Raw genomic sequence first — 19,203 nt, forward strand, 5'->3', positions numbered from 1 at the left:
AATGAGTTTTACATAGATCAAAACTCCTACCTACAGATATGATTTTAAATTATATGGCTACGATTGTTTAAGTTATTCTTAGTAAACTCTTGGATACGGCAAAATTTAAGTTGTACTTGATCCATCCGCGAATCTCTGGACCTAGACTAGTCCGTCGGTTGCTTCTCGGGTATACCCGTGCATGTTCTTAACTTTATTTCTCGTTATGTAATTTATTTATTCATAAGAGAAAACAGAGGAAATAATAGGGTTTATCATGGGAAAAATGAGCTGAAATTGATTTTGGGCAAAATTCCCAGGCCAAAATCAATTGACCGCCAAAACCAGTTTCAAATATTCAAAATGCTCAAAGAAAGCCGGCTGTGACGTATCACAGGCCCCTTCATTGGTCCGTGATGCTGTGACAAACTCACCCTAAACTAAAGCAACGGTGCAGCAATAACAAGCGCAAGCAGCACCGGAAAATCACAGAGAAACATCAATGGAGAAACGACTCCGTTCGTCGCTGCAATCCTCCGCCGAAGAATTCCTCTCAGTCGTGACCAAATTGCCGCTTAAATCTTCCAAAGCCGCCATCAAAAGCTCGGTCAGCACCTTAATTAAACCCTCGTCGGATCTAATTTCCACTCTCCCCCTCACTCTCCGAGATTCCATTTCGCGCTCCATTTCCAAATTCAAAAGCCACTCCGATTCCTCCTGCGCGGCGGCATCTCCATTGACGCCTCCGGCGAAGCGTGTCCGCAGATCTGCTAGGAACAAGAGAGACGATGGCGACGATAATGGAGGACTGTCTGCCGCCGAGAAAATCCAGGTTTATACCTACGTCTTGCACCTATGCGTCTTCCATCCGAAGAATGTGTTCACCGTTTCTGATTTATTGCCTGCCGCGCAAGAGCTGCATGATAATTTGATTCTGTTCGAGTCTGACTCGAGTTTGCTTTCGGATATCGCTAATCTATGTGAAGAGTGGTGGAAGGCGGGTTTATTGGGGAAAGAAACCCTAATTTCTCAATCCTTGCCAGTTATTTTGTCGCGCTCTCTGACTTTGAAGAAGAAAGTGGATGTCCACAGAGTTTATAGTCTTCGAGAAGCTTTCTCGTTGTTTGATTTTGAGGATGAGAGCATCGAGGACTTGAAACATCTGCTTATTCGCTGCATGATTTCACCTCTGTACTTGAAGACAGAGGATGGTAGGAAATTCATCGCTTTTCTGTTCGGTCTTAGCATGCAGCTCATTAAGGAATTGTGTGCGATGATAAAATCGCAGATCCCGTTTGGGCGAAAATCAATGTTAGAGGCATATGGTGAAATACTCTTTAGAGGATGGAAGACGGTGGAGAGTGAACGCAAGGAGGAGATTGAGAATGGGTTCTTACAAGAGTTAGTGGAGGGTGCTATATACGCCAGCTCGCCAGAATTAGCAGCGTCGATTAGAAGGATTTTATGGGCCTTTGTTCAGCAGAGAACGACAGAGGGAGTAGAGAAACTGATATTTCGTTTGGCGGAGCCAGTGGTTTTCCGGTCACTACAGGTACTGAAGTCTGTTTTCTGAATGTGTATTTTATGAAATGAAATACTACCTGTTATTGATTAAGTAAGCCATATCATTTTGCAGTATATATGTAGCCCAATGTAGTTGTGAATTACTATGAGCTTTATAGCCTGCTTAAGCTTAACTGGTTCTATGCATAAAACTGTACATAGCTAGAAGATTAGAAGTGGCCAACACAACTTATTTCCTTATTCTTTGATATTTGAAGAAATACGGGGTATTAGGTTGAAATTCCATGTTCACAACTGTTTGATTAAGGGGTGCGATGTATAATAAACCGAGTAATGAGGGGAGTGTAGTAAATGAGAATGGGAGGGTAGTTTATGAATTTGGTTTTGAATCTGACTTACCAAGCATCATCAATGGGGATATAACTCTACCATTGTCATTGCCTAGTTTCAGGACCAGCCTCCAAGCAACCCGGTAAAAGCTAGTTAGGTTGAGTGTCTGCTGAAATTGTTGTGCTTATAAGATAACCAAGCTTGCCTTCTTCTGGCAATCTGTGAGTAGTAGAGAGTTAGCTTTAACGTAGATTTTAAAAGTCCTTGTGCCAATATTTGTAGCTATTCAATTAATAAAGACATTGACATCCTCTGAGTCCTGTGAAAAAAAGGGACAAATTGTTACTTACGAGGCGCTGCTGTGTACTGTAAAACTTCTCTCACATCATTGCTCCTTATGCAGGTTGCTAACTCAAATGTTCGCCAGAATGCGTTGCACTTACTTTTGGACCTGTTTCCTTTGGAAAATCCTGATGCTACTAAGGAGGCTAAAGATACACTACTGGAAAAGCAATTTTTTCTGTTGGAGAAGTTACTCTCTGATGAATGTCCAGATGTGAGAGTTGTAGCAGTAGAAGGCATTTGTCGAACTCTTCACCTGTTTTGGGAAGTTGTTCCTTCACCTACCATTACAAAGATGATTACCAGAATTTTTGATCACATGATTTATGATGCTTGCACTGAGGTCAGACTCTCAACAGTGAATGGCATTATATATTTGCTTGGCAATCCTCAGTCTCATGAGGTCCTTAAAGTGCTTTTACCAAAACTTGGGAATCTGATTACGGATTCTACATCAGTAGTACGTGCTGCTGTTGCTGATCTCCTTCTCCTGTTAAACGACATTCGGAATTTTCATTTCCATAAGGTTATAAGCCTTGCTCTCTGAGCTCACTTATTCTCCATTAGATAGTTGTCTTTTTATTAATTGTATGTTCTGCTCTTTCAGGTAGTTCCCCTGGATGTATTGATTTCAGCTCTTGTCGACGACCAAGCAGTTATTGCAAGGAAAATCACAAGACTTCTTGTACCATCTTATTTCCCCTCCAAAGTGACTGAGGAAGAAGCATGTAAGCGTGTTATCACTCTTATGAAAAGGTCTCCTACGGCTGGAGCGAGATTTTGTGAGTTTGTAGCACTGGAAGGAGCTTCTCTGAGATCTCTTATGAGACTTTTTAAAGTATTTATTGGTTTGATTGTCTCATCTGCTAAGCTTAGTGAAGAGCAGATAGAGGGTTTACTTGTTGCCTCTTCTCACCTTTGTACTGTTCTTTCGAAGGATGCATCTCTCCTGGCAGCCCTCAAGGAAGAGTTGTCTGCAAAAAATTTAAAGGCCCTTTTTGCTGTTGCTTCCTCTACACGTGCTCAGTCTTCTGTCTGCAACATTATATCACTTGCATCTCCAGATGCTGCAGGTGACCTTTTTGAAAACTGCATGGACTTGATCAAAAAATACAGCAGTTTACTAGACGATACCGAAAAGCAAGCTGAAGTGAGGCATGCCCATAAGATGATTGTATCGAGTGGTTGGTTTGATGACATGTTTGAAGATATGGTTGGATTTCTGCAAAGAGCTGCCCACGGTTGCCATGTAAAATTTGGAATAGGTTTAGGAAAAGAAAGTACAAATTCCACCACAAGAACCAAGAAAGGATCTTCTACGAAAATTTCATCGAAGTTGAAACATGGCAAAGGTAAAAAACCATCTGCCACTAGTGAAAACAGATTTTTAGAAGATTATGCTCTTGCTGTGGGGCTTGCATGGCAGATCAAGGACTTGCTTCTGTCTGACGGTACAAGGAAAGCTATATTAGGTTCTCGAAACTTAAAACATGCATACTCAGCGTTGAAGGTCATTTCTGAAGCGAGTATTCTGCATTCCTTGCAGTACGAAGATTTAAACACATTTCCTGTTTCTGCATACACAGCTCTGACTCTGCATATGTCTCTTCATAATGTCAAGGCAGATGTAAGTGGGGACCCTACTCAGGCAAGTGATATTCTCATCTTTCAAAAGAAAATTCTTGAATGATGTGACTCAAATAATCGGGTACATTTGTACTACCTTCATGTTTACCAACTGGAATTTCATATGTTTTTATGTTTATTGATTACCAAATCTACATTTTCTAAACTTAGATAGTACTCCTAGTAGTATAATTTTTTTCTGTGATTTTTTGTCAGCATCTGTTTTCTGTTTGGAAACAAAAGTATAGCAAACGCATTACACACAGACTAGAATTTCCCAGGATTAACATTATCACAATTCTTGAATATCAAGTATCACCCATTACAGTAATCTCTCACAGTTTGTAGTTTAGAAATTGAACTTTGGTAGTATATAGTAGTACTCCATAAAGTTGTCTAAACTTATATTGACTTTTCTCTTACCAGGATAACTCCTCAGATTTGACGCTGAACCATCTGCTTGACTGTGCATATAACCTATTCAAATCCAAAAATGACAAGAAGTCTGGCAAGTGTACTTCAGGTTCATCACCTCACACTAGCAAAATACAACCTGAATCCAGTACAAGTACACAAGAATGTCAAACAGGTATGTTTAGCTGTTTGGCCTACAATTAACTTAGTTGTGGTTTGTTTTTGTTTTTCTCAATGGTGAGCATTGAAAAGTTATTACAGTTCTATTCTTCCTTTAGTGACTCTTGATTATGATAGACACCAATATGTGAAGTGAGATTTCTTTACAACTTCATTGTTTACAGCAATCCTTTATCCAGCTCAAGGATTTTATTTGTCTAATACTGAAGTTATCAAACCGAGAAACATCTGGATACATATAATCCCTCGCTTTGTTTATGTATTTGCTTCTTATGTTTCTATGATTTCTAAAATGTTTAACTATTTTGTATAGGTACCAGTTTGACAAAACAAATAAATATAAATACAATTAAGGGGTTAACTTCAATTCTGAAGTTCATAGTTGATGCAACTGCAATGGACCTTGTTCCTCGCTATCAAGATAGATGCTTGACTTTCACCACTGAAAATCTGAGATTCGTCATTACAAATTTGAATGAAATATCCACGGATGAGTCACAGCTCTTCCAAGATGACCTGAAAGATCTAATTATTTGTCTGAAGAGTTCATTCACATATGGAGCCAAGTTAGTTAGCGTAGTGCTTAAAGCTGGTGAAGTTTCATCTCTTCAGCAAGGAGCTTACTCTCTTGCGAATGAACTTCTCAATCTCCTAGTTGCAGTCGAAGAGCATCTTGGGTACGCATGCGCTGCTCGTTTCTCCACAGTTGTTGAGCCATGGCTTCCTGATCTGGCTCTAGCTCTGGGATCCAGCTGCTTGCTGGAGCAGAATACGGATGAGGGGTTAACTTTTGATTCATCCAAGAATCCCACACTGCATGTCCCTTCTTGGTTTCACACACTAGCAAGGATTGAGCTTTGTGAACTTAGAAGCACTGGCTCAACTGAGGAGATTGAGCATCCAAATGACTTTCTAGCATTCAAGGGACTCGTCGAAACAATGTCAAAGCTACTGGGTGTGAATGCTGAAATACTAGATGCTGTGGGAGTTACATTCTTAACTGGTTCACTAAGTGCATTACGAAGCAAGAATCTCGACACGGTCTTTGGTGTTCTGCATTTTGTTTGTAGGAAACTAATCAGAGCTCAGGACTGGAAAGAACTCAAGTTCATGCTGGCATCTGTCGAAAAGGTCTACGGCGAGCTGGAGAGGGAAGCTGACAAGGAAGATATCAGTGAGGATGATAGGCAAAGGTTAAATAGTGCAAAGACATTGCTTGAGCCTGTCTGGACTTCATTTATTTATGAACAAGGGAGGCATTCAATGGAGGAGGAATGACACCTAGCTAGGTTCAACATTATTATTATCTTTTTTTATAAATGTTAGAATTGTGTATTCTTACAGCGCAGTTTATTTTGTAATAATTTTGAAATTAGTTTTTTAATCCAAAGATGGTGGTGTTGTATTTAAACCTTCCATCGTGTATTATTCCCACAAATAATGAATCATGAAAACAATAGAAAGAATCACATAAATCAGATGACTCTCTCATCTGTGAGTTAATAGTAGAGAAATATATGCATTTGTAGCATACCTGCGTTTCTCCATTTCATAGGCTAATAATGTTTTTGTACAGCAATCGTATTAAAATAGAGAAAAGCTGAAAAACTGATAAAGTAATGCACAACTTAATCTAGGTCTTTGTATGATATTAGTTGATCTTCTTTTGCATGACATTGTTAGTGAATTGGGTGAATAAAAGAGGACACTCCTTTTAAAATTGTTTTACTATTTAATTATGAAATAATCTTGCAAATCCAATAATTTCTAGTATTCTTGATTAAAAAGAATCATGTCAGCAGCTACTATTTGATTTAATAACGTTGACCTGGCTGCGTTGTGCAACCCATCTCATTCGCATTACTATTTGACGAGATCAAGGCCGTCGATGTCGAATACCAATAAATCAACGGTCGAGATTGTCCCATCAAAATCCTTTTCAATTTTGGAAAATTCATCAACAGTAGCCCTTCACCACGAAAAAGAGCCCTCCAAATCCTCCTCACCTCCTCCATTTCTGTTCGCAGGGTTCTCGATTCGCTCTCGCTTTTCGCAGCCGCTTCTGATTTGTGAAATTAGCTGAGAAGAACTGAAAATGAGCAAGGGACCGGGACTCTTCACAGATATCGGCAAGAAAGCCAGAGGTCTAGTGATTGTGGATCCGGCATTTTGGTTTATTGTGATACTCGTTTGCTTTTTTTATTTTCCTTCAATAATTGTTGATTTTATATGATGTTGATTTGTAGATCTGCTGACTAGAGATTATCTATCGGATCACAAATTCTCCGTCTCCACCTACAGCGAATCTGGAGTGGTACGATTTTATACAGCTTTTTGAATTCAGAATGTGACGTGTGTAGGATTAGTTTGAATCAGCATCGCAGATTAGCGTGTTTTGTTTAATCCGGCCGATTTGAGAAGTTATCAATTGCTGGTTGTAGTTTAGGGTTTCAACTTTCAATTATTCGGTATCAGTCGACCTTGTAGAAAATAAGAGAATTAGTAATAAAGGGATTGGATGTAGGAAATCATCAACCCCATGGAAACATTTCCTAGGCTTATTCGGTGCTGGATCTATGATTATTGTCAATGATAAACTGGTTAATGGAGTAGTTAATACAACGCTGTATCTGTGGTCAAATAATACTAAATACTAGTTTACTGTGGATATTTCATCTAACAATCAAGCGCACTAAGTTTCCGTTAGGCTCTTCTATTTCCACATATTTCTGACTTGGCTCTAAGAGTTTGAACGAGGCCAGACCTTTTAAGTTCCCCCCAACGCACTCAGGTTTCATTATCTATGAGCAGCGATCATTTCTCACTTTTGCTTCATAAATGATCAAAGATAGGATGTTGTAATTTGTCATCTGAAGTATAGTATTTTGAAGTACAGTGTCCCTTCTGCTTTATATACGCCTTTTGTTAATTGACTCCATTAGTATTGTAAGTTTATCCCATTGAAGCTCTTGTGTTTACTATCCGGTGCCTGTTTCTTCAGTTATTTCATGGTATATTCATGGTCGCAATGTTTGTGATGTTGTAATGAGTTTGTAGCTCTGTGCTTCTATAGACTTCTGTGGGATGATTTTCTCGATTCACTAGTGTTGGATGTTGGTGAGTCACTTATATATGGATGTTCCTTAACCAATTTTTGTTTGAAAAATTTACTAAAATTGGTTTTAAGTTTTAATTAGCACGTATGCAGCTATATGTCTGTCGTATAAGTTTGTCAAGTAAGACGCACAAGGTTTTAGGATGATAGGATCAAAGGAATGAATTACCAATTATCTCATGAAATTAATTACTAATATTTTGTTGCAAAATCTTCCTTTTGTAGAATCTGTGCCATCTGTTTATAGCAATTAATCCACAGGTGCTTTGTTCCTTAGAGATTTCCTGAATATTGAATGTTCATATCAGACTAAACACTGCTAGTGATTGTATATATATATATATCTTACATGAACTGTTTGTAATTTCAATATGCTACTCCTCTAATTCTTGCTTTAGATGGATATAGTATCTTGTACTCTCTTTTTTGGTCTAGTTATGCAGTTAATTGTTGTTTTGGTTTATTGTGCAATTACAATGTCAATTTCTCTCACGTGAATTCTCTGTTCCATAAGTGAAAATCTAATTTCTATTATACTTTATCAATTCAGGCCCTCACAACATCCACAGTAAAAAGAGGAGGTTATTCATCTGGTGATGTGGCAGCTCAGTATGCATATAGGAATACTTTTACTGATGTGAAAGTTGATACCGAGTCCAATGTATGTAACATTAATTCTTAACTTCTTCACGTAATCCTGCTTCATTGCAACTTACTCTTTATCTCTCTTTTTTTATTCCTGAAAAGATCTCAGCCACCTTCACTGTTGCTGATATTATTCCCTCATCAAAGACCATTGCCAACCTGAAATTTCCCAATTATGAGTCTGGAAAGGTGCTGTAGTCCCATTTTTCTGAGTAATTTGACATTCAGATGTTTCTTTGTACTAATATATTCTCTGTTTTCTTATACAGCTAGAATTTCAGTACTTCCATCCTCATGCATCCCTGACTGCAGCTGTTGGTCTGAACCAATCCCCTCCACTTGATTTCTCAGTCACCCTCGGTACTCCCACCTTTGCTTTGGGTGCAGAAGCAGGTTATGAAACTGCTTCTGGAAAGTTAACGAAATATACGGCTGGCATCACTGTAACAAAACCAGATTCATCCGCTTCAGTGATTCTGTAAGCTTTTACATGCATTGATGGCTTTAACTATAAAATAGTTTGCTCTGTTTCTTTGAAAACTGAAAATTTGTGCACCTCTGTTGTCAATGTAGTGGTGATAAGGGAGATACCATAAAGGCATCATACATTCACTACCTTGATGAATTTAAAAGGAGTGCTGCTGTGGGAGAAATCACCCGAAAATTCTCCACAAACCAGAACACATTCACAGTAGGAGGATCATGTGCTGTTGACAGCCTGACACTAGTGAAAGTGAAGCTTAATAATCACGGTACACTAGCGGCCACTTTGCAGCATGAGGTCATTCGCAAGTCTCTTGTGACCTTCTCCAGCGAATTCGACACAAAGTCCTTGGACAAGACTCCCAAATTTGGTGTGTCGCTCGCTCTTAAGCCATGAAAGCTGCCTGGTTTTTGAACTTTTTTAGGGTTGCATCGGAAAAAGTTGCCAAATAAGTAGTTTCAGAAATGTATTGTTCCCGGCAGTTGACATATTATCATGCATTGATGCACGGGGAAATTCTATGATGTTTTTGTGGGTTTTGAACACCCTTCTGTCTTCCTTCTTGAGGCTTTTTGACATGAAAAAAGTATTACTCCATTTAAATTCAATTATTTTTGCTGATTTTAACAAATGAGAATGAAGTTTGGTTTCATTGGGATATCTTTATTAGTCTGTCAAATTTTGTTTATTACTACTACCATTCTGCTAATACATTTATATCAGAATTCTGCAATTTCTTTTAAATTCACCACTTTTCACGTTTCTTTTACATTTTTTATTCTATGATTTAATTTATGAGTTTGTGTTAAAATTACAACATGGTATGGTTTTATTTTAAGAGATGTTTTCATTTTAATGCACCCCTTTGCCTTAATTTATGCTCACATTTTATTGAACTATAGGTTTCGTTATATTAACCATATGATTTGCGACTCTTTCATGCTCAAAATCGCATTTATGTGATTATGCGTTATAATTAATCAATTGTTAGGTATGACTTGAAGAAGCAAATAAATCTTAAATCCTACTTTTGTATTGCATTTAAAGTAGAAAAATTGAGTAAGTAAATATCACTTTTAGAGTACTTTTTTAGGAATACTATTGCATTGTGATCAAAATTAGACATTACAATCGAAATGTAAAGAAAATTTTAAAATTGCTAAAAGTGTTTTCAGAAGAGTATGAATGAATCCTTAACTTTGACAAAAATAAACAGAAAAAAATCATTTAACTCCATTAATTGGGCTTCGATTTATAACCTAGGAACGGAACTACAAACGAAAAACGAAGAAAATTTGTGTTTTATTATTCCAACACGAGGATTTTGGAAATTATCATCAATGATCAAAACATGACCGAATTAAACGTCTACACAAAACCTACTGTTTCATCCACACGTTTTATGCATAAAGAAATTCCAAACGAGGTACCAACAGAACAATTCAAACACCATAAATTTCTTATCGAAAAAGCAGAATAATAAAGCGATAAATTAAGATGCATAACTATGAGAATTGCATTCAAAAACAAAATCCAATACACAAAAGTATAGCCTTTTGCCCGAAATAAAAAACATTAAACATAAAAAGCTCAAATTAGATCGAAACTTATCAATCGATGTTCTGCATAATGTCATCAGCAGTGAACTTAGTGCCCTTATCCTTGTCGGCAACAGCGCGGCCCTTCGCCTTGCGGTCGAGCAGCGACTTGCGGTCCTTGTCGAGGCGGAGCTTGGTGATGACGACCTTGGAGGGGTGGATGCCGACGTTGACGGTGGATCCGTTCACCTTCTCGCGGGTGATGCGCTCGATGTGGATCACCCACTTCTTGCGGTACACCTGCACCACCTTGCCCTCGCGCCCCTTGTAGGTGCCGCGGACCACCTGCACCTCGTCGTCCTTGCGCACGGGCATCGACCGCGCGTTGTACTTGGAGCGGAGGTCGCCGGAGAGGGGCGCGCTCATCAGCACTCGGCGCACGCTCGACGGCGCCGTGAAATGAGCCTTGCGGCTCTTGCGCCGGGAGGAGGATACGCGAGGGTTGTACTTCATCGCGGCTGGGACTGAGATTTGGGGGAATTCGAGCTTTTAGGTTTAGGGTTTTTGCAATCGGCTCTCACTATTTATAGTGCTTGATTGGACTCTGACTCGTTTAATTTGGGTCCTTAGCTCTTGATTTGGGCCTTGAAATTAATTGGGCTCTTTCGGTTGTGATTAAGTTCATGGAGTATTATATATTTTCAATTTTTTAATTATTGTATCAACGAGAATAAGTTGTCTGAAAATTTCTATAAATTTTGGCAAGAGTTATGATTTTGCATACAAACTTTAAACTTTTCCTAAAAAATACAAAAATTATTGATTTATTATAATTTTACAATAAAGCTATTGATTTCATTTGATTTTGCAGCTATGAAAAAATTTAAGCTATCGGACATTGACCAGACCAAAAAGAAGCCACAAGTTGTAAGAAGTAAAAGAGACATTGGATGATACTAAATTAAATTTTTATTTGTTGAATCATGGTTTATATTAAGAAAAAATAAGATGAAATGGAAAACATTAGGAGAAACGAGATGGGAGGAAGTAAAACAAATGAAATTATATAATTTGGTTAGTACTAGGAGTAGTATAATACAATAGTTTGATAATTTATAAGTAAATTTTAAAGTTGGTTGCTAAATCAGATTTTGATAAATATTTAGAGGAAAATACAATTCAATTAACATATGCAGAGCCCCAAAAGGCAAATATAAAAGGCACCAGTATAAATAAATAAAGGTCATCATACCAAAACTCAATATATTGTCTACTAGAGTACTAGTAAACTGGCTTGTTTCTTCTTCTATCACCATGTGATGAAAGTTTGTCCACTTTGATGAAATATGATATCACAACCATATGAATTCACCAGACCAGAAGAGAGAGAAATAGTCTAGCAGCACATCGATGGCCATGATAAACTATCTTCGATTCTGAGCATTTAACCGCATTTCTCTGGCTATACTAGGAAGCCATCTTTCTCCTCTAATCTTTTTCAACTCAGCCACGCGCTCCTCCTCTCGTTTTGCTGCTGCCAAGGCAGCACTTTCCCGAGCTTCGCGTTTAGCTAAGGTCTTCTGGCGCCGTGTACTTGCTGCAGCAATTATGTCCACTCCATCAACAGCTACTGATTTAAGTTGCTTCCTAAACTGCAAGAACTCAAGAAATATACTTAGAAGCATGGAACAACAAAAAAAGACAAACAGTTGACAACAGATGTATATGTGCATGCCTCTTTTGATTTCTCATCCAGCTCTTCTCCAGGAATGATTTTTGGTCTCTTCTTCGGTCCACGTAGCTCTTCTGGTAACGTGGAACAAATATGGGGAAATAAGTTGCATTAGAGAAAGAAAAGAAACAAATATCGTGCCATTAATCAGATGATTTCAGCTGTGGTTTGATTGGCATTGTTCTAATAACAACAAGCTGGCATGTTCTTACCTCTTTTATCAAACACTATTCCACGAGGAGCAGTTCTGAAAAGACGAACTCCAGCATCTTCTGGAGCTGGATCTTCCTCCACAACAGGAGCTCTGACCACTTCTATAGTCTTGTCTAAGAGGTCATCCAGTAACCTTTCCGCCTGGCATAGTGAACCCGTCATTCACTTACACATTAAAGGCATATCATTCAGTGCCAACTCCAAGTATCATGCAATCTGTAATTTCTAACTCATGTAATCTCTTCCATCATCTTAAAACATGGACCACAAGCTTCGACCAAACAATGCATAATCCAAATCTTGGCAGAGATAACTATTGCAAGTGATGATCAAACAGAGAGCAGAAATCGAGCAGCCATTTCAGATGCATTAAGGTTGTTCAATCTAAGCCACCAACAAAAACATTGGAAACAAAACGCATGAGGCGTATATGTTTCCAAGAACCATGCTTTAGAATTGAGGGATGCATCTCCAATTTTCAAAAAGGTGAATTGCAAAGATATCAAGCTTTTCTCTACTTTGGTTATTGTCGAATAGGAGTTTAACAGATAGATAAACCCCACTCAGCTAGAAATATGGAGTAATAAAGGGTTCTAATTAAGATCAACCACAACAAATCACCCTGCATTTATACACTAGCAACTGGAGTAATAATCAAGCATGTGCAAAAATTCAAGCTGAGGCTCATTCTACCAAATCACTAAACAAATAGGAAAAGTAACATTCATCAATTTTCAATAACAAAAAAATGATAAAACCCAACCTTTAGCATAATCATACCGATTACACTCCAATTTGACAAAAAATATGCACAATATTTTCCTACTGACGCTTAGAAACTTGACAAATCGTCGAGTACCTTGATTTGGTAAAGCTTGAGACCTTTGGGTTTGGGCTTTTCATCTTTCTGTTGATGAGCTGCGCCATTGGAGGCGTGCACTTCCGAGGAGATCACCGAGTTTATGGCTGCCATCCACTCGGCATCTCCGTCTTCCTCCCCACTGCTGCTGCAGCTGCTCCGATCGCCACCACCACCCATACTGAGGCTGTGCGGCGGCGGCGAAGTCTTCTTTCTCTGATTTTGAATCTGTAAACTAAGCCCATCAGGCCCAGGCCCAATTATAGAATTGGACATTTTCTTTTTATTCTCTACAATTATAAATTTGCCCCTACATGTTTAGCAAAATTTCTATGAAAATGTAATTTTGCCCCAGCATTAAACAAAACTTCAATAAAAATGTTTAAGACTGCTCCCTCCGTCCCATTTAAATTGAAACATTTGGAAATCGGCACGAGATTTTATGTAATCTTTCCTCCGTCTTCACAAAAGATGTCACACTTTTCCTTTTAATTTGTTTCACAAAAGATGTCACATTTCCATTTTTAGAAAAAAATTTCCTTCACATGAATATAAAATTAATATTTTCTCTCTAATTTAACCCACAAAATAAAACCTCCTAAAATCTCGTGTCGTCCCACAAGTGTGACATATTTTGTGGGACGGATGGAGTATTATTTTGTGAGTTGATGAAGAGGGAGTAAAGTAAGAGAGATAAAAAATAGAGATAAAGTTATTTTTATTTTAGGAAATATTTCATTTTAATGAGATAATTAAAAAAAGGAAAATATTTCATTTTTAATGGGATTGAAGGAGTAATAACATTTACTAAATTTTGCAATTGTTTCATAAAACTGATTCTTTTACAATTAATCGATTATTTATGATAGTAGTAGTATAAATTCAGTTCACATAATTTGAAAATTATGAAATAAACTATAAATTCAACTAAATTTAGTTATCGTTTCAATCTTGTAGAAGAACTGCTTCGCTCTCCCTCCGACGAGGAAAACAAGTGCTGAACAATTTAGGGCTACCAAAATTGGACCACCAGCTAGATCTCGCCGCCGCTCCGCCGTATCTCCGGCCGCCGCCCCAGCTTTTAGCAGTCATTCGGTGAGGATATTCTTCTCAAAGCATTCGAATTAGAGCTCTATTAGTCTCCAGCTGTATTCTCTGAAATCCTAACCTAATCCTTGATCGACCAGATTTTGAGACCGATTCAACTCCAAAAATGGGGAAAAAACAGCACAGTAAGGATCGGATGTTCATCACGAAAACGGAGTGGGCCACAGAGTGGGGCGGCGCCAAGTCCAAAGAATTAGCCCCGTTTAAACGGCTTCCTTTCTATTGCTGCGCGTAGCTATTTTAACTTTTGCCTTGTCCGTTTTTCTCGCTCTGTATAATTAGTGAACTGATTTATGAACTTCTGATGCAGACTCACGTTTACGCAGTTTGAAGTCCCCGTTTGCACTTCAGATGGCAACGTATTTGACATCATGTTAGTGATTTCAACTGTTTTTTGATAGTGAAATTGCTGTTGAAATTGATGGTATGTTTGTGCTGATTTTTTGGTTTTTGAACGTAGGCACATAATGCCATATATCAACAAGTACGGGAGACATCCAGTAACTGGAGCGCCCTTGAAGAAGGAGGATTTGATCCCACTCAATTTTCACAAGAATCAAGAAGGTACTTGGTGTGCTATTTTTGAAACTCATAGTACTTTTATTGTTAATTTAAATAAGAGAATAGCTTATGTCATCTGTTCATCTCAGCCAAGGCTCTTAGTATTTCTGATTCCGCATATCATACATATGGGATAGGAGCTGTCTGATGCTTGACACTGATAATGTAGGAAATATGACTTTTAGAGTAGATAAGATTAGGGGTTTCAAATAGGAGAAGTTATATCCGATAATCATCAGGGAGAAATATGCATAAAAGCAGCTAAAATTAGTTACTGTATGTTTCTTTTTGGAAAATTAAAAGTTTGTAGTTGCACATGGACCTATTATTGTTTTCTGGATGTTGTTTCAATCACACGAAGAACCTTCGTTGATGATGCAGCTATAACATATTTTCATCAAGAATTCCAGTCTCAGATTCATAAGAACTGTTCCAGAGTCGCTGCAACTTAATAGATACTCCCTCAATCCCCAAAAACTATAGCACAACTACTAGCACTTTCCTTTTTTAAACATGACCGCACACCTGTCACCTCACTCTACTTTATATTTCAACCTGCTAAACACCCACATTTTCTATATAGCAGGACTCTTAGTAATACGCTTTTATCTACTCAAAAGTAAATCAACCAACTATTTTCTTTAATTGTGTGCTCATCCAATGTTCTATAGTTTTTGTGGAGGAAGGGAGTGTAATTTATTCTTCAAGTGCTAATGCATTACTATGCCTGATTGATAATCTATGCATTAATTGCTTCATTTGCTTTAGTGGATTTTGACAAATTTTCCCTTGTGTAGGAGAGTATCATTGCCCTGTCCTAAATAAAGTCTTTACGGAGTTCACGCACATAGTTGCTGTTAAAACCACTGGAAATGTGTTCTGTTACGAGGTACTTTCCAGTCCTTTTTGTGACTATCCTCTTAACTGTATAGTCATTTCATTACTTGTAACTGTTGCTTGCTCAGGCCATTAAGGAGTTAAACATCAAAACTAAGAACTGGAAGGAGCTTCTCACTGATGAACCATTCTCCAGAGAAGATATTATAACTATTCAAGTAAGGATCCATTTCATCCTTCTATTTATGATTGTGGTTCATGCATAGTTGAATTGTGGAAGTGAGTTATTTATTTGTGTTCATTTTCTTTGGTCTAGAATCCTAATGCACTGGATACCAAGGCTCTTGTGGATTTCGATCATGTCAAGAAGAACTTAAAAATTGATGATGAAGGTGAACTGCATACCTTCAAAATTTGCTTCAATTTTAGTATTCTACCTATCACATAACTTATAATAATTGAAAATAATCATACTTGTTGATTGACAGAGTCAAAGAAAATGGAATCTGACCCGTCTTACAACATAAATGTTATTGGGGATATAAAGCAAATGCTTAAGGAACTTGGAACTGAAAAGGCAAAGGAGATAGCACTACATGGTGGAGGAGGAAGCAAGGCAAGGGATGAAAGAGCTGCTGCTCTTGAAGCCATTTTGGAAGCTAGATCACGTATCAAGGATGACAATGTATCAAAGAATGGGGACAAGCCCAAGCAGGGCTTCAGTATTGTAGATGCTGCATCTGCAGCAGTCCATGGGAGAAGCGCTGATGCTGCAAGGTCTGATGCTAGTAATAAAACTGCTGCTCGCATAGCGATGCACATGGCAGGGGAGAGGACTCCGGTGAATGCAAAGCTGGTAAGTTTTTTATTTTGTAATTTTAATATTGATCCTACTTTCATATAGAAGGTATCTGAAAAGTCTTACTTAGTTCTTAATTACTAGCAATTGTTGCTTGCTTAGTGATATCTAGGTATTGGCTCATATAATTGTTGGATAAATTGGCCACAAATATATGGCTTATTGGGAACATAGTACATTGTACATACTAAGGGATTCCTGTCTAAAATTTCTTTGTTAGCATTTCTCTATGTTATCTGTATTCTGTAGGAAAACATGATCATTTTTGAAGCCTTGGACAGTTACGGGTATAGTCCATCTGAAGAGAGCCAAATCTATGTCACTTGTACTGAAACTTGATAAGTATGAGAGTAGGAAACCATATTAGTGATCCAAACTACTATGTTAATTGTTAGGGTTTAAGCACCCTAGCTTAAAGTTGATATGAGAATTGAAATGGTTGTAATTTATGGTTTATTCTTTCTTGAGTATTTTGTTGGTGAAAATCACCTTAATTTTGTCAACTAAAGGCATCCTACTATAATTCTGCTGACTTACGAAACTCTGGCATGTTAAATTAGGTTGCTTTCATGAGATATATTTTTGTTATATTCTTTTCTCCCTGGCCCGTTTCTATTTTGTTAGCTTTTCATTTGATTTGTTTATTCGATAATTCTCAGGTTAAAAGTCGTTTCACATCTGGCGCTGCTTCACGATCTTTCACTTCTACATCTTATGATCCTGTGACTAAAAATGAATACGAATATGTTAAAGTTGAGAAAAATCCAAAGAAGAAGGGTTATGCACGGCTGCAAACAACACACGGTGATTTGAACATTGAGCTGCACTGTGACATCACTCCAAGGACATGTGAAAACTTCATCACGCTTTGTGAGCGTGGTTATTATAATGGAATAGCTTTTCACAGAAGTATAAGGTACTTGAACCTTATTTGCTCCAAGCTCAATATAAGAAATTTTGATGGTTTTTAATGAAGATGTTGACATTGACTATTGTTATCCCTGTAAATAGAAATTTCATGATTCAAGGTGGTGATCCTACTGGAACTGGGAGAGGAGGTGAGTCAATTTGGGGAAAGCCCTTCAAAGACGAACTCAACTCCAAGTTGGTTCATTCTGGACGAGGTGTTGTTAGCATGGCAAATTCCGGTCCTCATACAAATGGTTCACAATTTTTCATCTTGTACAAGTCTGCAAAGCATTTGAACTTTAAGCACACCGTTTTTGGAATGGTTGTTGGAGGTTTGACAACGCTTTCAGCAATGGAGAAAGTACCTGTTGATGATGATGATCGACCCCTGGTTTGTACATTACCACCTTTCCTCTATTTCTCGTCTTTGGTAGTTAGTTTACTGCGAACTTACATCAAAATAATCTTGTCATGGAACTTCTTGGAATTATACTTACCCTCCACCCGGTTCTCATCCAGTTCTATTTATGATACTGGTTCTAAGTCCTCATAGATTTTCTTTTAGTGTCATAACAATGTGGAATTTTTTGTTTGGTAACTTTTTATCTCCAAATTATTCCATCTTTCACGTTTTTTCCTCTTAATGTAGTCGCCAATTCTTTGTTCCCCTGATATCTTGGCCAACCTCTAATTTCATATTTGTGTTATTATGTCACACTCTCAGGAAGAGATCAAGATTATAAGTGCTGATGTATTTGTCAACCCATACGCTGAATCTGATGATGAGGAGGAAGGGAAGACAGTCGAAGAAGACAATAACGTCAAGGATGAAGATAATGTAAGTTTTAGACTCCTGACATGGCCATAATAGTTCTACTAGTTTATCTGCCTTCCAAGTTTACATCCATTTCTGCGTTTATCTTATTAACACCTTACCAAACACTTTCCAGGAAAAGATCGGCTCATGGTACAGTAATCCAGTTACTAGTTCAGATACCCCTGCCGTTGGCAGTGGAGTCGGAAAGTACTTGAAAGCAAGGATCACTCAGCCTGCATCTTCTGCTGCTCCTCTAGATGGTGATTTGCCATCGGGGTCCGTTGGGAAGAAGAGAAAGGTGGGAGGGTCACGCGGCGAACTTAAGGATTTTTCTTCTTGGTGAGATTTGTATTTATTTTACAAGAGACGTTAAAAAATCTTGGCTATGGTAGGCACCACAATGTATGTACGATTTGATAGTTGAGTTTTGAATTTTGGGGCAACAAAATGAGTATATCCCTAAGTTCAAGTTCGTGTCGTCCGTGCTCGTGCCCATACTTTGAGAAATTTTAGTCCATGCTTTTCCGGGTCCGAGGAGAATATTTTGACATAAATTCAAGGTTTAGAACTTGATGGTGGTGAGCTATGTCTAATCTAATGGCGTTTCCCGACAAAACATCATCTTCACCATGTATTCGATACCGATCCATATGTTGTACATTAAACTTTATTTTTTCAAATCAAAGAGTTTGGTATTATAAATTAATACATATAGTATAAAATTCTTTTTTTCACTAAATTCTGTTATTTTTCATAAAATGTGTATCAAGTCGGAATAAGATTGTATTGAAGCCATGGCCCATGGCGAAGGAAATGGAGTCAACAGTCAATGGTGGTGGTGAATTAGATGACAACGATGTGAATAACATAATCAATAAAGTGGTCAATTTTGTAGTAGGAAATTCCCTTCCACTTTTTGTACATTTATTATATTTGATTCCTAAACCGCGTTGCATCATTTGATATTTTTTCCTATAAACATAGACTTCTCCATATTTATTAAAAAAAGTCATCAATCATCATATATATTGATGCCGACTTTGAATATTTTTCGATAATTTTGGACTCCATGTTTGTGCCGATTTATCAATGACTAAATTTGATATGTTAAGTTGTTAACAATATATGTACT

At 37.8% G+C, this 19,203-nt stretch overlaps 5 protein-coding genes across 6 annotated transcripts; 3 read left to right on the forward strand and 2 right to left on the reverse strand.

The window, feature by feature from the left end:
* Positions 1-478: 478 nt before the first annotated feature.
* Positions 479-5,825, forward strand: LOC125204401. 2 transcript variants are annotated; one of them, XM_048103058.1, is made up of 5 exons: positions 479-1,531; positions 2,237-2,701; positions 2,783-3,823; positions 4,228-4,390; positions 4,709-5,825. In XM_048103058.1, the coding sequence occupies exons 1-5, from the start codon at positions 482-484 to the stop codon at positions 5,671-5,673; spliced, it is 3,684 nt and encodes a 1,227-aa protein (XP_047959015.1). In that variant the 5' UTR covers positions 479-481; the 3' UTR covers positions 5,674-5,825. The 2 variants fall into 2 exon arrangements, with proteins under 2 accessions (XP_047959015.1, XP_047959016.1); XM_048103059.1 differs by having other exon boundaries at positions 2,783-3,802.
* A 532-nt stretch (positions 5,826-6,357) lies between these two features.
* LOC125208626 (mitochondrial outer membrane protein porin 2-like) lies at positions 6,358-9,291 on the forward strand. The gene is made up of 6 exons (XM_048108279.1): positions 6,358-6,539; positions 6,642-6,709; positions 8,061-8,171; positions 8,258-8,344; positions 8,425-8,633; positions 8,729-9,291. Exons 1-6 carry the CDS (start codon positions 6,491-6,493, stop codon positions 9,033-9,035), a joined length of 831 nt encoding a protein of 276 aa, XP_047964236.1. The 5' UTR covers positions 6,358-6,490; the 3' UTR covers positions 9,036-9,291.
* An 840-nt stretch (positions 9,292-10,131) lies between these two features.
* Positions 10,132-10,744, reverse strand: LOC125203996 (60S ribosomal protein L26-1). The gene has a single exon (XM_048102535.1). The coding sequence runs from the start codon at positions 10,688-10,690 to the stop codon at positions 10,250-10,252; it is 441 nt and encodes a 146-aa protein (XP_047958492.1). The 5' UTR covers positions 10,691-10,744; the 3' UTR covers positions 10,132-10,249.
* Positions 10,745-11,391: 647 nt separating this feature from the next.
* Positions 11,392-13,212, reverse strand: LOC125204467. Its single transcript, XM_048103130.1, has 4 exons — positions 12,982-13,212; positions 12,122-12,263; positions 11,913-11,983; positions 11,392-11,829 (listed from the first exon to the last, which is right to left on the reverse strand). Exons 1-4 carry the CDS (start codon positions 13,159-13,161, stop codon positions 11,602-11,604), a joined length of 621 nt encoding a protein of 206 aa, XP_047959087.1. The 5' UTR covers positions 13,162-13,212; the 3' UTR covers positions 11,392-11,601.
* Positions 13,213-13,914: 702 nt separating this feature from the next.
* On the forward strand, positions 13,915-18,527 carry LOC125208340 (peptidyl-prolyl cis-trans isomerase CYP65). Its single transcript, XM_048107929.1, has 12 exons — positions 13,915-14,076; positions 14,169-14,319; positions 14,399-14,461; positions 14,549-14,652; positions 15,447-15,538; positions 15,615-15,704; positions 15,803-15,878; positions 15,975-16,342; positions 17,005-17,261; positions 17,357-17,645; positions 17,979-18,092; positions 18,205-18,527. The coding sequence occupies exons 2-12, from the start codon at positions 14,195-14,197 to the stop codon at positions 18,412-18,414; spliced, it is 1,788 nt and encodes a 595-aa protein (XP_047963886.1). The 5' UTR covers positions 13,915-14,076; positions 14,169-14,194; the 3' UTR covers positions 18,415-18,527.
* The last annotated feature ends 676 nt before the right edge of the window (positions 18,528-19,203 follow it).

This window comes from Salvia hispanica, chromosome 2, assembly GCF_023119035.1.
Source record: "Salvia hispanica cultivar TCC Black 2014 chromosome 2, UniMelb_Shisp_WGS_1.0, whole genome shotgun sequence".
In the NCBI taxonomy this organism is placed as follows: Eukaryota; Viridiplantae; Streptophyta; class Magnoliopsida; order Lamiales; family Lamiaceae; genus Salvia; species Salvia hispanica.